General features: G+C 39.1%; 1 protein-coding gene across 4 annotated transcripts in view; it reads left to right on the top strand.

Moving 5' to 3' along the window:
- Positions 1–181: 181 nt before the first annotated feature.
- Positions 182–23,934, top strand: part of XIAP (X-linked inhibitor of apoptosis) — a 37,196-nt gene continuing 13,443 nt past the window's right edge. Inside the window, exons 1-5 of one of the 4 annotated variants that reach the window (XM_054695575.1) lie at positions 182–262; positions 523–649; positions 19,498–20,401; positions 21,477–21,576; positions 23,520–23,595. In XM_054695575.1, the coding sequence (XP_054551550.1) occupies positions 19,525–20,401; positions 21,477–21,576; positions 23,520–23,595 (1,053 nt within the window). In that variant the 5' untranslated portion in view covers positions 182–262; positions 523–649; positions 19,498–19,524. Of the gene's footprint in view, positions 263–374; positions 650–19,492; positions 20,402–21,476; positions 21,577–23,519; positions 23,596–23,934 lie in introns of those variants that run through there. The other 3 variants (XM_037511990.2, XM_054695573.1, XM_054695574.1) reach the window with 3 other exon arrangements.

The following is a 23,934-nucleotide window of genomic DNA, read 5'->3' as shown; positions in this document are numbered from 1 at the left end:
ACCCCAGGGCACAGCAGGTAAAAACCGTGGGAAAAAAACACCTAGAGATTCAGAGAGGAAAGCTGGACCTGGGGGGCGGGGACTGCGAGGTGCCCGTTGCGCATGCGCGCCAGCTCGGCTTCCAGCTGGGGGGGGAGGGGGTGGGGTGGGGGGACGAGGGAGTCATTGGTCCTAGCTGCCCCCTTCCGGCCCCGGGAAGTGGCAGGACCTTGGCTGTGGCCCGAGCGGGCTCAGCGCCAATCGGGGGACGCTGGGCCGTGGGGTAAGTTCGAAAATGGCGGAGGGGGAAGAAGGAGGGGCTCTGCAGGGCGGGAGGCCGGCCGGCCGGTGGGGGCTGTGGGAAGGACGTTGCTGGGGGTGCCCAGGGGCGCCGCCCGGACAGCCGCACTGACTGACCGCGCCCGATGTGTCGCTGAGGCCCTGACGTGCCCGCACTTCGGTTCCGGACTCGTGGTTCCCCCGGGGCATGGGCGGACTGGCCGGTGCGAGTGAGGGAGACGAGGGACTTCCGTTTCCTTCTAGGCTGGGGCCCAGCGGCGCAGCGGAGTTGGCCTTTCCAGATTGTGGCTCGGGTGGCCCATCCTTCAGCACCCTCCCCTCGGGACCGCGCAGGGCGCCGCGGGCGATCCGGGCCGGCTCTCCGGGCGCGGTGGGTACTTTGGCTACAGGTCACCCCTCCCTTCTCATCTGCTCTCCTCTCCCCTCCCCTGTCCTCTCTCGTCTCCACTTCCACCCCCCCTCGGGCTCCTTGCTACGGGGGAGAGAGGAAGGCCTAGCCCGCCAGGCGGGGGTGGCCCGACTGGGGCTCCCGGCCTGGGTAACCCGGTCCGCCGAAGGAAAGCGTGGAGGGGCGGGTGGGTGGCTACGGCCGGCCTGGCTGCCTCCCTAAACACTCGAGACCCCTGAGGTAGAACGAGTCAAATAACTTTTTCTTAAAAAATGATCAAAGGAACCGCCCCCACCCCAACCCCTCCCATCTGATGCCTGTGGCTTGTGAGCTGCGGGTGGAATGTGTGGCGAGGGTGTGTGAAACTGAAAGAATAGAAGTCAAGGATCTTCCGGAAGAGGAAATTGAATAGTAATATTTGCTATCCTAGTCACCTCCCTAGCATATTGTGTGAGTAAAACAAAATTCAATCTAACTTTCAGTTTCATTTATTTTCGCCCCATATACACTTAATAGGTTTCTTGGAGGGGGGCGAAAGGGGGAGTGGTTATTGCTGAAACTAAGCAACCGCCCTCTCCACCTCCAAAAAGAGAAAACGTCAATCAAAGCTTTTCTAAAACCTCAGATTTTAATAATCTACTACTTTGCTTCCAAATATAATGATGTCACTAGTATTGTCCCAACTATACCTTGATAGTTGACACACAGGGTTTTTTTTGTAAGACCGGAGGGTGCTATAGTGTTTCTTTCTTATTTTACTTAACATTTGTTAGAACCAGTTCGAGAGAACACTGTTACAGACGGCCATCTTAGAATTCTAACATTTTACAGTTGGAAAGAATCTGTTATTTTAAAAAAGCAGAAACTAAAGCACAGAAAGTTTTCAGGCTTGCCTAAAGTTAACCGACTACTTAGGTTAGCACCCAGGTTGACTGCTTTCTTGCTCACTGCTCTTTGCAGCTGCTCCACATAGTTTCCAAGCAAGGAAAATAAATGTGTTAAATTCAGTGCCTATTTCTGAAGCTCTTCCACATTGTGCTCTGCACTGTCCACAACTTGTGCATGTTTACTTATGAGGTGGGTGCTTGAGATATTTTTCACCATCATTCAAGGAGTGGCAGCAGTTTCAGATTTAAAATATTTATATATATACAAATGCACATATGTATACTTGTGTGTGCTCAGAAAAATGAAGGATACATAGGAAAAATGTAACCTGTTATTAATGGAGGATGGAAAGGGATGGGAGGCACTTTGCAAGTAGCCTTGTGTTACTATTTCAATTTACCATTAAGTACTTTTTACTTAAAAGCCTTTTAAACTTCACACACGTGTGTATCAATATAAATAAGTATCCATGGTATTAGAGAAGAGGGGAGGCCAAGCATATCAGACTGCAGCAGGCTGAGGGGCCTGTGTGTGTTCTCTTTACATGGTATGTATATGTTTATATGCATGTATGTATTCATGTATCAGTGGTTTGTTGTAAAATCCAGTGTGGTTCTTGTCAGCCCAACTCATAGCAAAGCCGGCCTGATTATTAACATTTCTTCTTTGGTTTTGTCCTATTGTTCTAATATAAGATGGTAAAAATAATATCTATTACTAGTTAAATATTTTTACAAATGTGCTAAGGTTTTGATTATCGAATGAAGTAGTGTAGTGTAGGAAAATAATTTTCTTCTACCCTTCTAACATCTAAGCTGAGAAACCTTGTAACTTAAATTAAAAAGTTCAGGTCAGCACAAGAGAAACCAAAAAGTTCAATGACATGTATACGGAAAGACCCAGGAAACTCCCTGAATTGTCTCAGGCCATCACCTTAAATACCATCTTCATTTAAAGACAGAATGTTGAGGCTTAGGATCTGAGACTAAAAGGGGGAAACACAATTTACAGGGAGATGGGGAAACCAACAGGAATTTTTAACAAACTTACTTGGTGAGGTTTCCCCCAATCAGCCACATTTAGTTCATATTCTTGGTAGATACCATCACTGATAATATTTCTTTTTCTGAAACAAGGAAGGAGACACCTTTAAAAATGGAGATTTTCCCCTTGTACATGTAAATGTCTCTTGCAGAAGAGTCTCTTCTCAGTTTTCAAAGCTCTTCCTATGGTCACTGTATCTTAAAAATAACCAGCTCAAAATAATCTCTTTTGGTAGTAGCAAGCTATAAAATTTAGGACATCAAATTTGGCATAATAAAAATATCTGAATGTAGAATCTTTGTGGATAAGAATCATTAAAAAAAAATTAAGACCAGGAAGGCCCATGGTGATTCAGCTCTTTTGTTTTTATGAATAGGGTAATTAAGACTCGAAGAAGGAAAAGTAAGTTGCCCAGGTTTTATATCTGATTATTAACAGAACTTGGACTACAGTCTAGGTCCTAGTTCAGTGCCCCTTGTACAACATTTGTAATTTTATTGCTTTCTAGTGCTTTCCATGGCTTGGGCTAGGCTGACAAAGTATTGCTGATTAAAGGTTAGTCAGGCTCATTTCAATAGATAAAAAATGATTATAACTGATGTACCAAATAAATTGTATAAAAATTATTATAACAGATGTACCAAATAAATTGTATAGTGTTTTGAAGTATTTTAATTACATAAGTGTTCCCCTTATATTTTGTTGTAAATATTAATTTATTTAGTAAATTCTTTGTGTACATTGTAAATCCTTTTTAGATCCTAAATATGGAGTAATGATATTTCCATTTTTCTTGTGTCTAATATTTAAGCCTGGTAGGTAGTGCTAACAGAAAATAATAGTATGTTTTAGAAATAAACATTATTGAACACCTACTATATGCTAGGCCTTATATTATACGGTAAAGTTCCAATGTGGCAAAATAAATGCCCTTGTACAGTTGAGGCTGGGAGATTATCATGAGCTGTCAAATTCTCAAGCTTTTCTCTCTGTGATCTAATCTGATAATAGTATTATAAAATCTAATCTGTAATGCTGTTTAAGGTCATTGTGTGAGTAGTTTAGAGGAGACAAAAACAGTTGTGATAAAATAAGAAATTTATTGACCTCTAATATTTTCACATCTTAGAGGTCATGTACCATGGAGAAGGAGCCCTGGATCCAATGCCTGGGCTCTTGTTTTGATTGTTTCCAACCAGCTGGGGGGTTGTAAGTAAGTCACTAAACCTCTCAGGTGTTTCCATTTCTTTTTCTTTTTTTCATAACTTTTTGGGATGTTTATTACATTTAATTCAAAGCATCAAATAGTATTTTGAATATTTTAAATTATAAAAATATGTCACAGAAAACTTAAGATATTCAGAATAGCATAAACAGAATAAGTCAATATAACCCACGTTCTTTCATATTTCTTTCTTTGAGGGTTATATCATATGAAAATTGTTTTAATCATTTTTCTCTCATTCAGCATTCTATTTAGCATTCTTTCAAAATGAAGTTCTTATTTAACTGTGTATTATTCCATGCCCTAGTTCCTTCATCTGTAAAGTAACAGGCTTGAGCTAGTTGATTCAAAACCCATTGTAGTATTTTTTTAAAATGATTATCTCAAATTTCATCAAGGAACAAAAAATCCCAGATAACTTTCCCAAATCTGTTTGGAAGAAATCTCAAGTAAAGGGACAAGACACTAATAACAAGGTGGAGATACAAACCTTCATAATTTTTTGGTTTATCCCTTAAATGTTCATGTGCTAAGTGTAGGTGACCCTTGAACAACGTGGGTTTGAATTTCACAAGTCCACTTATATGCAGATTTTTATAAATTCCAGGTTCCACATTCAGGGATTCAACCAACCCCAGAGGTCAATTGGTTGTATATGCACTTGTAGAACACATGGATAGAGAGAGCAGACTATAAGGTACCTGAGTACCTTATTTTGGTTTCTAGAGGGGCGGGGAAATTTGGTTTTCCTAAAACCAACCCTCCCTTGCAGATACAAAGAGAACCGCAGTTAAACTTTGGGGGAGGGGCCTCCCTGGTGGCAAAAGGGGTTAAGACACAACCTATGAAGCTATCCGCAGCCACTACAGCATGAGTTCCATCCCCGGCATGCCAGGGAGCAACCCACATGGCGCAGCAGACCTCTCCTGATTCGCCTGCTGCTCCCCTCAGCAGTGTTTTCCAGTCATTCTGCCTGTTCTGTTCCCCACTCTGTCTCTGGTGAATCCTCTCACCACCCACACCTCTGGTCTATACCCCAGTTCTTATATGCATAAATAAATAAATCTTTAAAAAAAATTTGGGGGGGAGTCGGAGGTTATGCACAGAGATTAGGTCACCCCTAGCCTCTGTACTTGGATATTTTTTTTTGGAGGTGCAAATGATGTATATGTCATTACTATGTTAAAAAACGGACCTGTTTAGTTTTATTTTGTAGGGTGGGTATCAATTAGATAATGAGGCAGAACCTGAACTTCTAGGTTGAGATTATTGATCTGAAATTATGTGGAAGCTCAGAAATGTTAAATAACTTTTTTTTTCTTTTTTTTTTTTTAAGATTTATTTATTTAGGGCCTCCCCCGTGGCGCAGCGGTTGAGCGCTGGGTTGTGAAGCTGCCTGCAGCCTCTGCAGTGCTGGTTCGATCCCCGGCTGCTCCCCGGCCACCGGAGGAGGGTCCCACATGGTACGCAGACCTCTCCTGCCGCCCGCTGCTCCCCTCAGCAGTGTACTTCAGTCCTTCTGCCTGCTCTGCTCCCCGCTCTGACTCTGGTGAATTCTCTCACCCTCCCGTGCCTCTGACTGTACCCAGTGCTTGTATAAATAAATAAATAAATAAATAAATCTTTAAAAAAAAAAAAAAGATTTATTTATTTATTTATACAAGCACTGGGTACAGTCAGAAGCACGGGAGGGTGAGAGAATTCACCAGAGCCAGAGCAGGGAATAGAGCAGGCAGACTGACGAAATACACTGCTGAGGGGAGCAGCGGGCGCGGCAGGAGAGGTCTGCATGTCATGTGGGACCCTCGCCCGGCGGCCGGGGATCGAACCTGCGCAGCAGAGGCTGCGGGCAGCTTCACAGCCCAGCGCTCAACCGCTGCACCACCAGGGGAGGCCCAGAAATGTTAAATAACTTGACAAGATCCAAATAGCTATTCTGTTACAGAGGTTAAATTTGTATCCAGATTTCTCTGATTCTAATACTCAACTTTTTCTTCCATTGCATGCTGGATTTCAAAGATGAAGACCTTTTGAACAGGTATCCTGATGTTGTTTTGATAAAAATCGGCCAATTAGATATCTTTGAATAAATCGAGAAGCTAAGTTGAGAAATGTTGTGCTAGCAGTTAGCAAAATGGTTTTCAGGCTGAAATAATTCAGCCAACACACCTTGAGCGCCTACTAATTTCAGTTGAGCTCTGGCAGTGGCTGGCATGTAGTAAGTAGGTGCCTGCTAAAAAATTGACTCAATGCTTCTGCGTGTTACAAAGAAATGAATGTATTAGATAAAAAAGGAAAAATTAAAACTTGTCTTTCCAGATAATCAAAAAGAAAGGCCTTGTGTTCCGAGAAAGTAAGCAAAGCAGTTGATTATTGTATGTACGCTAAGAATTTGAGGTCAAACTTCGGAGTTATGTGTTTTATCTGCTCTGTGTATAGTTAATCATAGTTTGTCCTTTGTGTGATGAAAGCATATTTATGTCCATTTTGTAGGACTCAGAGTGGACTTCTATTATTTTTTAATTATGGTATAGTTGTAGAGGTGCTATTTGATACATTTTGGGATTTGATTTTGGTATGAATGGTACCCAGTTTTTGTTAAGGATACATTTGATTCTATTACCATTATCTGCTTTATAATATATTTTCAAGGATCTGGGTTGTGGTGAAAAGTGAAGTTTACTTGCATAAACTGAATAGCTTGAACTCAGATGGTCAGAGGACAATGAGTACCTTAAAGCTGATTTACTAACTGGGTGAAGCTGGGTGCATTCCCTGTATGTAAATTCTTATATGTAGTTTGAATTTATATACTTATTCATGTAAAGATTTTATTGGCCTCAAAACACAGGCCTCAGCATAAATTGCTTGTGTGCTGGAGCCATAGAAAGGGCAAGAAACTCCATGTTTTCTGCTCCATCACCAAACTACCCCGTCTGCCTATAATCCTTAGTCATTACTGTAGACTAACCACTGGGTTTAATTTTTGACTCATTTAACTCACCATATGATCTTTGATGAGTAACGAGCAGTCAGAACCAGTTTCCCCATATTTCAAGTGGGCGCTATGATATGTTTTCTAGGTTAAATGAGATGCCAGTTATGAAAATACTTTAAATTGTAAAGCACATTACACATTATAGTTATCATCTTGGTGAAAATAAAGAGGGTGGGCTCTGGAATCAAATCAAGTTCAGGCTTAAATTGTGACCTTATGTTAAAACAAGTGGGGCTAGAAATTTTCAAAATCAATTCAGCATGTTTTACTAGATAAGAGAAAATGTTTACATGTAGCTAAAATGATGGGATGAGGGAAATGAAAATTAGTTTGTATATGTTTAGAACACATGGATACTCATTAAGTATGTCATACTGTGGGCTTCCCTGGTGGCACCAGGGTTAAAGTCTCAGCATTATCAAGCTATTGCCAGCCACTGAAGCTTGAGTTTGATCCTGGTGTGAGGTCCATCCCAGATCAGGTACAACAGACCTCTCCTGTCTCATCTGCTGTTCCCCTCAGCGGTGTATTTCAATAGATTCACTGTTCTGCTCCCCACTCTGTGTCTGGTGAATCCTCTTACCTTTCCCCCCACCCTCTACCTCTGGCCTATATCCCAGTTCTTTTTTTTTTTTAAGATTTATTTATGCATACAAGAGCTGGGGAACAGGTTAGAGGTGTGTGTGTGGGTGGGGGGGTGAGAAGATTCACCAGAGACAGAGTGGGGAACAGAATAGGCAGCTTGACTGAAGTACACTGCTGAGGGGAGCAGCGGGCGAGTCAGGAGAGGTCTGCTGAACCATGTGGGTTCCTCCCTGGCCTGTGGGGGATCGAACTCTTGCTGCAGTGGCTGCAGATAGCTTCATAGGTTGTGTCTTAACCCCTTGCACCACCAGGGAGGCCCTACATCCCAGTTCTTATATGCATAAATACATCTTTTAAAAAAAGATGTCTTTTTTTAAAAAAGATTTATTTGATTTATTTATGCATTCAAGAGCTGGGTGTAGGCAGTGGCTGCTGATGGCTTCATAGTGCTGAGACTTAACCCCTTGCACCACTAGGGAGGCCCTAAATAAATAAATATTTTTTAAATGTCATATTATTTAAGTCATCTTTGAAAATTCAAACCTAGACATAATACAAACCTACCAGTTGTTAGTGCATAGTCAGCAGAGACTTTCAAATAGAAGTAAATATTTTTGCTGAGGACAAAAAAAAAAAAAGATGTTGGCTTTTTACAGGAACTTGTCTCAGCACTTGCTTGAAGTCCTGTGATCGTGACGAAAATACTTAATTCTGAGAAATATGTAGGGTATTATCTATTCACCTCAGCATGGCCTTTATGGAACCATCTGATTTTTAAGTACTGCATTCTGATCACTGTCTGGATAATTTATCTGGACTAGAATCAAATAGAATTAAGTTCCAGTTCAGTGCCACTAATCATCTGTATTGGCCTTAGTCATTTAACTTCCTTAGGCCTTAGTTTCCTTATCTTTCAAATGAAACTGATTTTCATTATGTTCAGAACCAGTGTACTCAGTTGTGGTAAGTTTCGCTCATGGGTGTCTACAAAATATAATTATTGTACTTTTCAGTGTACTTGATTTTGAGCTGTCCTTTTGTGAAAATAATTTCTGGGAAATTTTTGGCCAAAGATCAGGGGAAATTCTTTTCTGACTACCAGGCTAGGAACTAATTAATACTGTTATAAGGCAGTGACTGAACAGTTCAGAACTCCAGCAATAAATATCACTCAGAAACATTTTTCACCAGAGTTCTCTTATTTTCAAGTCTAGTTAACAGTAAGTAGCAAGCAAATATTACCTGTTTCTGAGCACACTCTGCTGGTGATGCACTAACACCCATGCTCTGGACCAAAAGATTCTTGTTCGTGGCCAACCACCATGGACATGACCTGATTACTGCTTTTATCTCTGGCAGGTGGCCTGTATTCCTTTTCTTTCCTTTTTTTTTTTTCAAATCTGAGGAATGACATTAATTTACCATTTCTCTTTTCTCATCTGGGCTGCTCAGAAGCAATTATCTAATAGTAATATTACAAAGTAGCAAGCTGGCAAAAAAATGAAGACCAAGAACATGGCCTTCCCTCTCCTTGTTGTAAACTATAAAAATTATCTTCTGTGAACGAAAAGCCAAAACCTTGCTATTGGTAAGTTTAATGGGCCATTGTATTTACTGATGAAGGATTTACTGGAAAATTTTAGAAAATTAAGAAAAGCACAAAAAAAGGCCTCCCTGGTGGCACAACCCCTGCCAGGGAGCTAACCCACATGGCACAGCAGACCTCTCCTCTTTCGCCTGCTGCTCCTCTCAGCTGTGTATTTCAGTAGATCCACTTGTTCTACTCCCCACTCTGTCTCTGGTGAATCCTCTCACCCTCCCGCACCTCTGGCCCAGCTCTTGAATGCATAAATAAATAAATATTTTAAAAAGAAAGAAAAGCACAAAAAGGAAAATAAAAATAACCACACTGCCCAGAGATAACCACAGTAGAGTTTGCTTTGCTTTGTAATTTAGCCAATCTTTATACATTTGTATTTTTTATAACTGGGATTATAGTGTAAAATATTATTTTGTAGGCAGCTTTTTTCACTTAATGCAATATCATGAGCATAAGTCTATGTCCTTTTGTATTCTTCTACAGCCTGAGTTTTTGATGGTTGCCATAACATCCACATTACCAAAATAGTGTCTTTTTGTTGGACATTCTTTTGTTTTTATAAAAATAACCCTGTATTGAATATCCTTACATATCCCTTTTTTTTAAATCCCTGATCATTTCCTTAGAGTGAGTGCTTAGAACTAGAATGGCTGGTTCAGAAGGTAACTATATATTTAAGACTAAGAACTTGTTGCCAGATTACCTTTAGAAAACATACACAGGTATTTAGTTCCACCAGCCAGAGTGCCTCTTGTCCCCACCACTGTTATGGATCTATGGTTTAGACTGTAGATGATTTGTATTTTAATCAGACTACTTACTGATTAACACTAAATTGTGTTAAGTTCTCAACAGGTTTTAGATAAATGGAAGAGGGAATAATAGTGGTCTTGACCCTTTTTATGCTCTTAAGCCGGAAACTTGTTTATTCTTCATGCAAAATATTCTTTGGGAGAACACAGTCTAATAATTTGTTGAAAAGATGAGGGAATACTTTACTGTATGTCCATTCTGAGGGAACAGTACCTGAGGAGTTAATTATAAATAATTTGGCAAAGATTGGAGTTCTGTGCCCAAATTTAGGTATTACTATGATTTTCTAAAGTGTAGACCATGTAATTGATAGTCCCTTTGTTAATTCTCCATATGCCTTTCAGGTGTTTGCAGAAGTACGTTTCATGATCAAACATAAATTGTAGACAGCCGTATTAATAAGTTTATATTACTGACTAAGCTTATGGGCTAAGTGCCATTAATGCCATTGAGTTATTTGAATAACTCTAGTGCTTAATTTTAGGGGAAAAGAACTTTTGATTTGACTGAATGTAATTAAGGTCAAAAGATGCTTTATTAACTATTTAACTAACAAAAAGTATGCTTAATGGTTTGAAGAACTCAATAGTATAAATGAATAAGGATTTTTATGTATTTATCATAGTACAGAAGATGAAATTTTTAAATGATATGCCCTTTTTGTTCAGGATATATCATTTTTTTAATTCAGCTTTTGTATTCTGTGATACATTTCCATAGATACATTTCCTAGGTAACTACAGATTTGTAAATCTAAACGCTTTTCTAAATGGGGAACTAACTGGCTAATACTTTAAGATAATTAAAAGAAGGATTGACCTCCATTTGGTCAGGGAGAATGTTGCTTATTTGATGAGATCGCTGTGCTGGATCCTCTATGAGGAAAAAAAAATGACTAATGAGAAAAGCTTGCAATATTTCTGCATGTAATGAGCAAAGAGACACCTAAGATAACTTTTAAATCATGATGTTTCTTGGTTAGCACATATAAAATATTATGTTACCATGAAAAAAATTATGAATCCTATAATATTTTTGCAATGGGATTTTGGTGTAGGTCTTTGTGACAGAGCAGTTATTTTGTTTGCCTGGTGTGCATGTATTTTCTGTTTCAGTCACATTTCCTGGGAACAATGGCCTATTTACAAGTTTTCATAATTACCGTGGTCTCAGGATTCCAGGGGAAGTGGTTGGTGAGATGTGGAATAATAACAGTGATGGCTTAATAAAGGCAGTTCAACGTTTTGCCCAACATTTATTAAGTACTACTGTATGTCATGCATTGCTTTAGGCTTTAGGAATACAAATGTATTAAGACACAGCCCTTGCCATAAAGGACCTTCATTTTAACAACTTACACATAAACACATATATAAACATACATACATGCAGAATTATTAAATCTTGTTATAATACAACTTGGGCCACCAGCAAATTATGTAGACAGTAGAGTGGGAAAAGAAAGAGTAGTCATTTGCTCTTTCTGAGTGGAAAGAATTAGCAAATTGAGTGGAAGAATTAGCAAAGATATAGATGAGATTCTAAATACATGCCTTAGTTTTAAACAGATACTTTTATTTAATTACATAACATGTTTCAGATAGTATGATAGCAGCACAGTGGGAGTTAGCAGGTTTATTTTCCTTGCATAATTTTGGTTATATTTTTAACATTGTTGTATCAGATTCTTAAGGCTGCCATAACAATGTACCACAAACCAGTGAGTTAAAACAACAGAAATTTATTCTCACAATTTGGGAGACTAAAATACTCCAGGGGAGAACCTGTTCCATGCTTTTTTGTTAGCTTTTGGTGTTGCCATTGACCCTTGATGTTACGTGGCTTGCAGACGCATCAGCTCTCCAGATTCTGCCTCCCATCTTCACATGGCTTTCTTCCCTGTGTCTCTGTGTTTCTTCTATTCACTAGGACATCAGTCATATTGAGAGGGCCATCCCTAATGGTTGCATCCTAACTTGATTACTCCCACAATGACCCTATTTCCAAATAAGGTCACATAACGACTTATCTTTTGGGGGGAAGCGCTCTGCCTGCCTGCATATGCAGACATCTCTCCTTTTTCTCTTTTCCTTAAACTTACCATGAACTTATGAGAAAAAAACATGTATTTTGCAGGAGACACAATTCAAACCATAAGAGCCATTTAATTCCCTTTGTACTATGCCACATAAATATAGTTACTGAAGAAATGATTTTTCATGATGAAAGGGCAACAAAACCCTTGGTTGTAGGAATAATGTTAAGTATTTGTAAAGTGAGCCTGTAGTAATTAGTTGAATTTCTTTCAGAAACCAGAAGGGTGAAACACAGCTTGTAGAGATATTTGTGCTCCTAGAAAAAGACTAAATATTTTGCTACTTATTTGTTAAGAACATTGATTTGTTTATTCAGGGCTATTTTGACTTTAAAAATTTAATTGGTGTTTGTAATAGTTAATTTTAGCCACCAGAGATAGTTTCCTAACTAGTTATCTTAAATATTTAAGATTTAAATTCGTATTAATCTTCAGAGTCAAAATTACTTTCTTCGATATCTAGGATACATAGGAAATTGCTTGCTTATTTTTCTAAGATGCTGTAACTGAAATTCATGATATGGAATACTTTTTAATTGCTTAGGTCAATAATAATTGACTAGCAAATAACTTTAGAAAAAAGACAGTTAATCTTCAAGTAAGTCAGATATTAGAAAGCCTAATACTTAAATACATTTTTAAGTAGTGTTCTGATACTAAATACCACAAAAATTATTTCTCTGCATGGAATTTTTTTTCTACTGCTTTAACATTAGAGTGTTGTTTTTTTTTTGTTTTTTTTTTTTAATGAACCCAGGCCTTATTTCTTTTTTACCATTTAGAGACGCTATCCTTTAAAATGGGGTCAAGGGCCTCCCCTGGTGGCACAGCAGTTGAGCGCTGGGCTGCAAAGCTGCCCGCAGCCTCTGCAGTGCCGGTTCGATCCCTGGCCGCGGGGCGAGGGTCCCACATGGCGCACAGACCTCTCCTGCCGCTTGCTGCTCCCCTCAGCAGTGTACTTCGTCAATCTGCCTGCTCTGCTCTCCCCTCTGGCTCTGGTTAATTCTCTCACCCTCCCACATTTCTGACTGTCCCCAGTGCTTGTATAAATAAATAAATAAATCTTTTAAAAAAATAAAAATAAAATGGGGTCAGTTGATAGTCGTTGTTTTAGTAGCTCACACCTGTTAAGAAGGCATCCATACTAGCCCCACTGTTAGGGGGAAAAGGATGTCCTAATGCTAATTCCATACTGGCTTTGTGGACTCCACCCCCACTCCAGGCCAAAGCAAAAGACACTGGGAACTCCAAATCCCATCACCACCAATGGGAAGGTAGCTGGGACCTGAGGGTGGGGTTAAGCAGCCAGGTTGGTATAAAGCCAGAGACGTGGGCTTTGGAGGGGTTCCCCATTTTGACTCTCCGCCAGCTTGCAGCATCTGGCCAGCTCTGAGAGTGCTTTTTGGGTTTCCAGGTCGATGGATCGGGTAGGACGCATTAAAGACTTTATTTCCCTATTTTCTCCCTGAGTTGTACATTTTCCTTATTTCCTTTTCCCTTGTAAATAAACCTTTTATTAACCTCTTGTGTGTGCCTGTAGTGGAGTATTAATAAGTCCCTTGTAAGCGCGCGGGTGAGGACCCACAGCCAGGAACCCGTTCAATATCGGGGCTGCCCTATAACACCACCATAAAATTAATTAAGATATAGCTTTGGGGGAATTATCCATAAACCACAGGGAACTTATATACTTCATACTATTACTTGTTGTAAATGCATTGTGGAAAATAGCCTAACAGAATAATATGGATAAACTGCCTTTCAATGGTCAATACCACATCTTTCTTCTTGAGGGTGGGTGGTATTGCTAGAATTATTCCCCTTCTAGAAAATCCAAAATCTCTCTATAAAAAAGTACACAAGTTTGTTCTATGTGCAAAAAATTTAAATCTGGGTGATTTTGTATTTGTTACCACTCTTAAAAACATTTAAAGAATTCAAAAGCACACCAACTTTGGGCCTCCCTGGTGGCGCAGGGGTTAAAGTCTCAGCACTATCAGGTTATTACTAGCTACTGCAGTAGGAGTTCCATCCCAGGCCAGTGAGCTAACCCACATGACACAGCAGACCTCTCCTGTCTCGCCCGCTGCTCACCTCAGCAGTGTATTTCAGTAGATCCGACTGTTCTGCTCCCCACTCTGTCTCTGGTGAGTCCTCTCTCCCTCCTGCCCCTCTGCCCTTACATCCCAGCTCTTGTATGCATTAATAAATATTTTTTAAAGATTTATTTATGCATACAAGAGCTGGGGTACAGGCCAGAGATGCGGGGGGGTGGGTGAGATGATCCACCAGAGACAGAGTGGGGAACAGAACAGTCAGACTAACTGAAATACACTGCTGAGGTGAGCAGCAGGAGAGACAGGAGAGGTCTGCCTCACCATGTGTGTTTCTCCCTGGTCAGCCTGGGATCGAACTCGTGCTGCAGAGGCTATGGATTGCTTCATAGTGAGGTGCTTAACCCCTCGAGCCACCAGGGAGGCCCACATTAATAAAAAATTTTTTAAAATAAAATAAAACTTACGTAAGATATATAAAGTATACCTATTTGGAATTAATTCCTAAGTGTATAAACTGTGGGATTGTCAAACACCATTGTAAAAAATTGTTAAAGAATTTCATAATTTAGGAAAATTGCTTTAATGCATAGCCTGGAAAGAAGCCCCTATATGCAGTCAGTTGGTTTGATTTCTTAGAAGATAGGAAAAAATGGGTTTGAGAAAATGATTAGTAACAATTAGCCACAGAAGAACAACATTAAGAAATAAATCACTGGGGGACCTTCTTGGTGGCCTAGGGGTTAAGTCTCAGCACTGCCACCACCCTGGACTGATGCCCTGAGTTCCATCCCTGGCCAGGATGCTAACCCACATGTCGTACAGCAGACAGACGTCTCCTGTCTCACCCACTGCTCCTCTTAGCAGTATATTCCAGTAAATCTGCCTGTTTTGCTCCCTATTCTGTCTCTGGTGAATCCTCTCACCTCCCGCATCTCTAGCCTACACCTTGGTTCCTCTACACAAAAATAAATTTAAAAAATAAATATATCACTGGGAACATAGCAGAGGGACTCAGCATACCAAAAGAGAGAATCAGACTTCACATTAGAATTTAAAGAATGTAGTTAGAGGAAAAATTAAGATCTTTGCAACAGATTAAATATGTAACCACTTCAAACAGAAATTATTTAGTCCTCTCACATAGAAAATGTACTACATCTAGTTTTTGATTATCAAAAGCAGAAAATTTCATTAGTAAAGATCCCTTTATTTTAGACTTAAAATGACAATATTCACTGAAGTTTATACTAACAATTATCAAACTATTTTATTAACATCTAAACAGCTTTATTGTGATATCATTCACATACCATAAAATTAATTCTAAAGTTTATAGTTTGGTGGTTTTTAGTTGTGTAACCATTACTATAATCTAATTTTAGAATTATTTTCAGTACTCCCAAGAAGAAATCCAGTAACCATTTGCAGTTATTCCCCATCTGCCTCCTCTGCCAGCCCTGGGCAACCACTAATATCTACTTTGTTTCTATTTTTTTAATAACATTTTAAGCATACAGTATTAGTGTTTTCATGTCTATTCCAAGTCATTGACTCAGGGATTTAAAGGCTCTTAAAACTAGCCAAATTTACAAGCCCGGTGACATTCTCACTCAGAAAACATTCAAATGATGGTTTCACGATGCTGTGATTGTTGTGTCTTCTAAGATTTTTTGATCTGAAACATGTGTTTCAAATTCTGTTTGCTCTACTTATTGGGATGCTAAACTCACTTAGAAGAAGGGTCTCTCTTGTGGCGCAGGGGTTAAAGCCTCAGTGCTATCTGTAGCCCCAGCCACTGCAGCACGAGTTTGATCCCCGGCCAGGGAGCTGACCTACAAGGTGCAGTAGACCTCTCCTGTCTCATCCGCTGCTCCCCTCAGGTTTCTAGTGAATCCTCCACCCTGCACCTCTGGCCTACACCCCAGTTCTTGTATGCATAAGTAAAAAAAGTAAACTCACTTAGAAGGAATGAAACTGTACTGTTCAGACTCAAAACTGAGTTTGTTCTATTTGTGTCAAACAGTCCAGGCTTTCAGTAGTAGGAACAGCTTTAGAAATCTTATGTAGCACAGTGTTACATTCAATAATAATGTCATCTATATCATTGTTTCATTCTTTGCTTAGTGTTTGGTTCAGTATGCATGCTGTGGATAGCCAAGAAGGCTATTATCAGTAGATTGGCTGGAGCTGCTAGAAGCCCCACTGTTCTAAAACTTCATTCTTCTGATTTACTAGTCTTGCTATTAGGAGGTTACGTTGTTTGCAGTCATCGTATCTGTTAGTTGATCAATTCTTCCCTGAGATGTCTATACCGTTAACTTCTAAAATGTCATCATGAGCATCCAATAGTCATGTGCTATTAACCAGACCTAAAATAAACCACAGTAAGATCTCTGGGACCCACTCTAAGCCATGTGGTCTCTCCCTTAGGCTGAAACCATTCCAGCTATAGAGTCTAGAGAATGTTCAATGGCAGGTTTGTAAAAGATAAACCAGCCCTAAGATTGTGTTCCTGGGAGAAGAGCCATTTCTATACTAGAAGACACAGGTCTATAGTCTTGAGGCATACCAGTAACTGGATGTGGCTTTTTTTCTGTGGTTGGCAAAACACAATGCATTAGTTAAAACTTCTTCCTTCATTAGCATGTGTGTACCAAAGGCAGCATTTTCTTCTTCCTTTTATAAAAAATCCTAAGCAGCAAGTTGGCTGTTGGAACATCTTTATGATAATTATTGTTTATAGGTACTAAGTCTCCCTGAATGTCTGTGTAGCTTACTAAAATTCCACTATTAGGTATCTCATAAACATATTGCAGAATGTTTAAGTTTTGCTCTTTCTCATAAAAACCAGTGAAATTCAGTGCCAAGCCTGCTCATCACCTCTAGGACGCCCAATAGCCACGGCCATGCAGAGTGCAGGACTGCCCCATGGGAGCCAGGTTGGGTGCATGCGCATTCATGGCTGCTGCCAAGGAACCTGCAATTTACCAAATGCACCTGTACTGGCAGCCTAGTTATCAGTGTAAGCCCTACTCCACCAGGCTGCCTGCAGTGGCCTGGCAGTACAACAAGTGGAGACAATACTCTCTTCCTTGGCTTTGGCAACTGCAAGGCTCCAGCGGAGGAAAATGGGGTAATTAGCTTACCGACCTCCTTGCTCTTATATTGTGTACAGATACCAGGTTGGATTTTCTATATGTGTTTTTCTCTCTCTTCCATTTTCTCACTAATAGCAGCCTACTTCCTTTCCTTGGCACCTGCCCATGGTTGTCTTAAACCAGTTGACTAGGCTAAAAAATTATGTATGAATGCATATACAATGTATATGCTTTTATTTTAAATACAACACCTCACCACCTTGATGTCTTTCATTCCCTTTCTATAGACATGTGCCTCTGCTTCCTGATACCTTTCGTTGGTTTCTGTAATGTCATTTTCCCCAAACATTGCTTCCTTCCAGATTCTTCATTGTCTAGCCTCTTAGGTGGCAAAGCTTTCTTTGACATCTTGGCCTTTAGTCAAGCTGTCCTCCCTGCCCTTCTTTGACACCTTTCCGTGCCTTCTTTTCTGCTTATTCAGTACAAATCTGAAAGGGCTTTCACAAAGAAGCCTTAAATTATCTCAGCATACTTTTATCGCTCAGACTTTTTCACATCCAAAGCCTTTTTTTCCACCTTTCTCCAATATTCATACCCCATTTTCTTTTGTATTCACAATTCCTGTACTCCATATGTACTTATTTTCTCAATAATCTTCCCATCTTCATTTCATTTAAATCCTTTGTTGAAGAATTCTCTCCCATCCCTTTCTTTGGTGTCTTCCTCTAATTCTGAGGTAGCTATCTTTGTCTGTTTTCTCCCTTACACTCTTAACCTTCTCCAAAAGATTATACTCTGATAATGTATATGTAAAGTTCAGTTGAGTGTTTCTAAATAAATATCTGCTTTTCATTACGGTGAAATCTAAACTATTATCATGGAAATAACCCTGGAAAGATGAGTTCTTCACTTGAAAGGTTCAAATAGAGATTCTCCTGCTGGGAAACAAGAGCCAAAAGTCATAGTCTGTCTTCCAAAAATTGTTATATGCAGATGTAACTCAACTCTTGAGGTGTATGTGAATTAATACTATTATTGTAAGTTAACTTGTACAGGAAAGACGGCATTCCGTTGCCAGCCTGCACGACAAAGACCTTGTGCTAAATATTACACCAAGAGGGCCTCCCCTGTGGCACAGTTGGTTGAGTTGTCCGCATCCTCTGCAGCGCGGGTTTGATCCCGGCTGGCCAGGGAGCTACCCACGTGGCACAGCCGACCTCTCCTGCTGTCTGCCTGTTTGCTCCATGCTCTGTCTCTGATGAATCCTCTCGCCCTCCCGCGCTTCTGGCCTGTACCCCAGCTCTTCTATAAATAAAATAAATCTTTACAAAAATATAAAAAAATAAATATTACTCCAAGAGAAATGTTTCAAGGCATGTTGTGATCACATAATGCCAAAAAAGAGCTAATTATTGCTAAGAGATCAATGAATGCAAATGTGAAGTAGAAATAGTCATTGAGCACGTTTACTAGGCACTGAACAAGATTCTGCAGACCAGGTTTGCCTCATAGCTGGGTAACCATATGTTCTGCTTTGCTTGGGCATCCTGATTTAGGTGTATTGTCCCAGTATCATCATTAGTAGCATCATTTTTTACACAGGCTTGGAGGATAAATTATCTGACTATTCTTATCATTAGCCAACCAGTTGCTATTCATAGTTTCTCTGGGTTAAATACTATATAGTTTTAATTTAAGCAGCTCTAATGAGGCTGCAGTTGTACTTCTCTTTCACTTGAACAGATTGTTCCTTGACCATAGGAAATGCATAACAAAAGTAACTGCAAATAAAGCCCACACATATTTTTCCTGAGCCACCTTATAGAGGGCAGTATTATATATATCTGAAATCATCTAGTTCCAAGAAAAGATGGACTTTTGCTTAGGCATGAAAATCAGAACCATTTGATGTTCTTTCAATAACACACTGGAACCAATATTGTAAATAAATCTTATCTAGTCCTAGGAAATATTAAAAATTAACATTCTGAAAATTAGGTTTTTGTAATTATAAAAACTGAACTTTGATGACTTCAATATACAGTGATCCATAACAATTATACATAAACTAAGAATGTGCATATTTATGCTTTCATGTTTTCTCTAATAATTTTACCTTGTTAATGTAATATCTTCCGCATTATACATGGTTTTCACGTTTATGGAAGATAAGCACTTAAAAATATTTCTGTTCTATATGCTTAAATATTACTTTTCTCTAAAAGAGAAAATCATAAATGCTATTTTTACCATATGACTTGAAGTATGTGATAATGTAGCAATCTAGTTTTTAGACTTAGAATGTTTCTTAGATATTGTGTAATTTTATGCATCCAGTAGGTAATTTGTTAGCTTCTAATATCAAAAGTATATTGTGTGTGTTTCACGTTTTGGATTTCCTAATGTAATGTTCTCTTTTTAGAAAAGGTGGACAAGTCCTATTTTCAAGAGAAGATGACTTTAAACAGTTTTGAAGGATCTAAAACTTGTGTACCTGCAGACATCGATAAGGATGAAGAGTTTATAGGAGAGTTTAATAGATTAAAAACTTTTTCTAATTTTCCAAGTAGTAGTCCTGTTTCAGCATCAACGCTAGCACGAGCTGGTTTTCTATATACTGGTGAAGGAGACACCGTGCGGTGCTTTAGTTGTCATGCAGCAGTAGATAGTTGGCAATATGGAGACTCAGCAGTTGGAAGACACAGGAAAGTATCCCCAAGTTGCAGATTTATTAATGGTTTTTATTTTGAAAATAATCTCACGCAACCTACAGATCCTGGTGTTCAAAATGGTCAGTACAAAGCTGAAAACCATCTGGGAAGCAGAAATCTTTTTGTTTTAGACAGGCCATCTGAGACTCAAGCAGACTATCTTTTGAGAACTGGACAGGTTGTAGATCTATCAGACACCATATACCCAAGGAATCCTGCCATGTGTAGTGAAGAAGCTAGATTGAAGTCATTTCAGAACTGGCCAGACTATGCCCACTTAACCCCAAGAGAGTTGGCTAGTGCTGGACTCTACTACACAGGTATTGATGATCAAGTGCAATGCTTTTGTTGTGGTGGAAAACTGAAAAACTGGGAACCTTGTGATCGTGCATGGTCAGAACACAGGCGACACTTTCCTAATTGTTTCTTTGTTTTGGGCCGGAATGTTAATATTCGAAGTGAATCTGATGTCGTGAGTTCTGATAGAAATTTCCCTAATTCATCAAATCCACCAAGAAATCCAGCCATGGCAGATTATGAAGCACGGATCATTACTTTTGGCACGTGGATATACTCAGTTAACAAGGAGCAGCTTGCGAGAGCTGGATTTTATTATTTAGGTAAACTTTATTATAAAACTAGGCTAATAAATAACTTTCCAGCTATCCTAGGGTTCTTTAAGAGTAAGTTTTTTTTTTTTGGAGAAGGATGGCATGCAAAAAATGATCAATATCCATGGTAAAATGGGTCTGATATTAATACTAAATATGACTTTTTATGTTTAATACATATATTACATGCATTTTCTGTATACCTCACAATAATCCTATAAGAAGAATTAACAAGAGTTTAGTTTGGCTAATACTAAAATTGATATCTGTCTTTTGTACATAGACTATGTATTTGAAAGCTGCCTTGTATGATGCCTTACTGTATGAAATGAGTATTTTTCAAATGGATACAGTAGCCACTGCCAGGAAGAGCTATTAGTATGAGAGCTTCTAGGGATAATCAGAAAAATTATGCCATTATATATCTGACCCATTTACTTTAGAGTTATTTTGCTTTTTAAAATATGAGTCACATTTATTTAGTCTAGTAGTCACATTTTTAAAAGTAAAGGGTGAAAATGATTTTAATGGTATATTTTAGTCCATTATATCCTAGATTATCATTTCACACATATTCGATATAAAAAAAGAATGATATTTTAAATTATATTCCTATGTTTACTTCACATGTAGAGAACACCTATCTTATATTTTATTTACATAGTATAATATAGCAAATTTGAAGATTTGTTTAGTGTCATGTATTTATAACCTTCAAGAAATTATTTCATTATGCTAACTTTATTGTTATAGTATCACAGCTTGAAAAAGCCTACATGTAGTAGGGATAGCCCCAAATAACATATTTAAAAAGAACATTGCAGTTGTGATTTTTCACATACAAATGGGCAATTTTATTTTTGTCTTCTGTAAAATACCTCAAATTGGAATCAGTGAATTTAGTGTGTATTTCCTCCTCAAATAATCATATCTGTTACTTAGATGTGAGTTTGAATGTTTTCTTACAAGCTATGAGATTTTCATGTAATTTAGAAGTCATAATTTTATGATACCAAAAAGAGGGTTTTTTGTATAAGTTTCTGGTTGCGCAAATACATGTATTTTTACTCATGTGTTTTCTTAGGTGAAGGTGATAAAGTAAAGTGCTTTCACTGTGGAGGAGGGCTAACTGATTGGAAGCCCAGTGAAGACCCTTGGGAACAGCATGCTAAATGGTATCCAGGGTAAGGCATTTAAATGTTAATACAGTAATGGGCAAGTTGGACAATGTGCAGTGGGAGGACTTGAATAACTTTTCACCTCAACTATTTTTGCCTTCACTGTGGCTTGAAATTCGCGCCAGGTTTATAAAAATGGGGTCACCTACTTTATAGGAAAAAAAACACCTAAGCCTTCTCTGGTGACCAACACATTCATTGTTTGTGTATCAGATCTATGACAGTCAGGTGATTCTATTTCTAAACACCAAATTAGGAATGTATACTTTTGAAGCAAGCGCTTTCATGATGGGCACAAGAGAGCCCATTTTGCCAAGAAGATTCTTTAAAAGTTCATTACGCCCCTTAGCAGCTATTACTGTATTTCATTGATTCTAAGTAAGATACACATTTGTTCACATTTTCAGATCCGAAATCAGGAACCATCTGGTGGTGGGTCATAGTTTAATTGGTAGCAGTGACAAATAAAATAATCACACTTCCTAAAATCAGTGGTGTCCAAGAATGATGCCATACTAAATGTTTCTTTTCCATCTTGCCTCTAAAATAAAGTGCAGGGCCTCCCCTTGTGGCGCAGCGGTTGAGCGCTGGGCTGCGAAGCTGCCCGCAGCCTCTGCAGCGCCGGTTCAATCCCCGGCCACCGGTGAGGGTCTCACATGGTGCGCAGACCTCTCCTGCCTCGCCCGCTGCTCCCCTCAGCAGTGTACCTGCCTGTTCTGCTCCCCGCTCTGGCTCTGGTGAATTCTCTCACCCTCCTGCGCTTCTGACTGTACCCAGTGCTTGTATAAATAAATAAATCTTAAAAAAAAATTAATAAATAAAAAATAAAATAAAGTGCAGGGCCTCCCCGGTGGCGCAGCGGTTGAGCGCTGGGTTGCGAAGCTGTCCGCTGCCTCTGCAGCGCCGGTTCAATCCCCACCTGCTCCCCGGCCACCGGAGGAGGATCCCACATGGCGTTCAGACCTCTCATGCCGCCCGCTGCTCCCCTCAGCAGTGTACTTCAGTCCTTCTGCCTGCTCTGCTCCCTGCTCTGGCTCTGGTGAATTCTCTCACCCTCCCGCGCTCTGACTGTACCCAGTGCATGTATAACCAAAACAAACAAACAAAACAAATAAATAAATAAACATGCCTCTATTAAAAAATAAATAAATAAAAATAAAATAAAATAAAGTGCATAGATATATGTCATGTGAATTTTCAGCTTACAAAATAGTACAACTTAAAACTTAAGCGCAGGGCCTTCCCGGTGGCGCAGCAGTTGAGCGCTGGGTTGCAAAGCTGCCCGCAGCCTCTGCAGCGCCGGTTCCATCCCCAGATGCTCCCCAGCCACTGGAAGAGGGTCCCACAAGGCGTGCAGACCTCTCCTGCTGCCCGCTGCTCCCCTCAGCAGTGTACTTCGGTCCTTCTGCCTGTTCTGCTCCCCGCTCTGGCTCTGGTGAATTCTCTCACCCTCCCGCGCTTCTGACTGTACCCAGTGCTTGCATTAATAAATAAATAAATATTTTTTAAAAATTAAAAAAATAAAATAAAAATAAAACTTAAGAGCAGTCATTTGAAAATAAATCTTAAACAGCCTTGAAAGGTTGAAATGTCTGAGTACTTCCTTTGAAATGTACAACTGGTTGATCCTCTAAATAAAACTTGTTAAAATTAGACATTTTAAATGTTTTTCAATGTCAAGGTGCTAATTTAATAATTTTCTTAAAAGTTGAAAATTCTCAAGTTTTTTTTTTTTGTTCTACTAGCATCAGCATAAGTAGCTTAACAAAGGCACGTATTTTAACCTTAAAGTGACTTTCAGGTGGGGAATTGAGTTGCATTTCATTTTGCAGCTTCTTAGAAATACCAATAAGTAATTTAATGGAATTGAGGATGATTGTGATTATATCTTTATTTATACTTCACTAATTTATCATCTAATAAAATTTAAATATCTTTTAATTGTTTAGGTGTAAATATCTGTTAGAAGAGAAGGGACAAGATTATATAAACAATATTCATTTAACGCATTCACTTGAGTCTCTGGTAAGTCACATATGGTAGAATATGTTTTCCAGTATTATGCATTTTGTTCTACAATACTTTTTTGGTGTAAAGTTCACAGTATGGTATTTTAAATTAATAGTGTATGGTAAGTTTTAAAGGGGAAAATTTTAAAAATTTTGTTTTTCTAAACGTAAAACAAATTTGTGAAAAGGAAACCAGGATGAACTGATTAAAGTATCACTATAGGCCTTCTGAAATTAGACTTTTGTATAATTCATTTTGTACTCTTAAGTACTTTCAAACTTTTCACAGATGATATTTAAAATCTCAAATATATGTAAATTGATACCATGAGCTGGGTGGCCAAGGCATCAGCAC

This window comes from Talpa occidentalis, unplaced genomic scaffold, assembly GCF_014898055.3.
Source record: "Talpa occidentalis isolate TD23 unplaced genomic scaffold, MPIMG_talOcc4v2.1 talOcc4.15, whole genome shotgun sequence".
In the NCBI taxonomy this organism is placed as follows: domain Eukaryota; kingdom Metazoa; phylum Chordata; class Mammalia; order Eulipotyphla; family Talpidae; genus Talpa; species Talpa occidentalis.
This window is presented reverse-complemented; position numbering and strand designations above follow the sequence as displayed.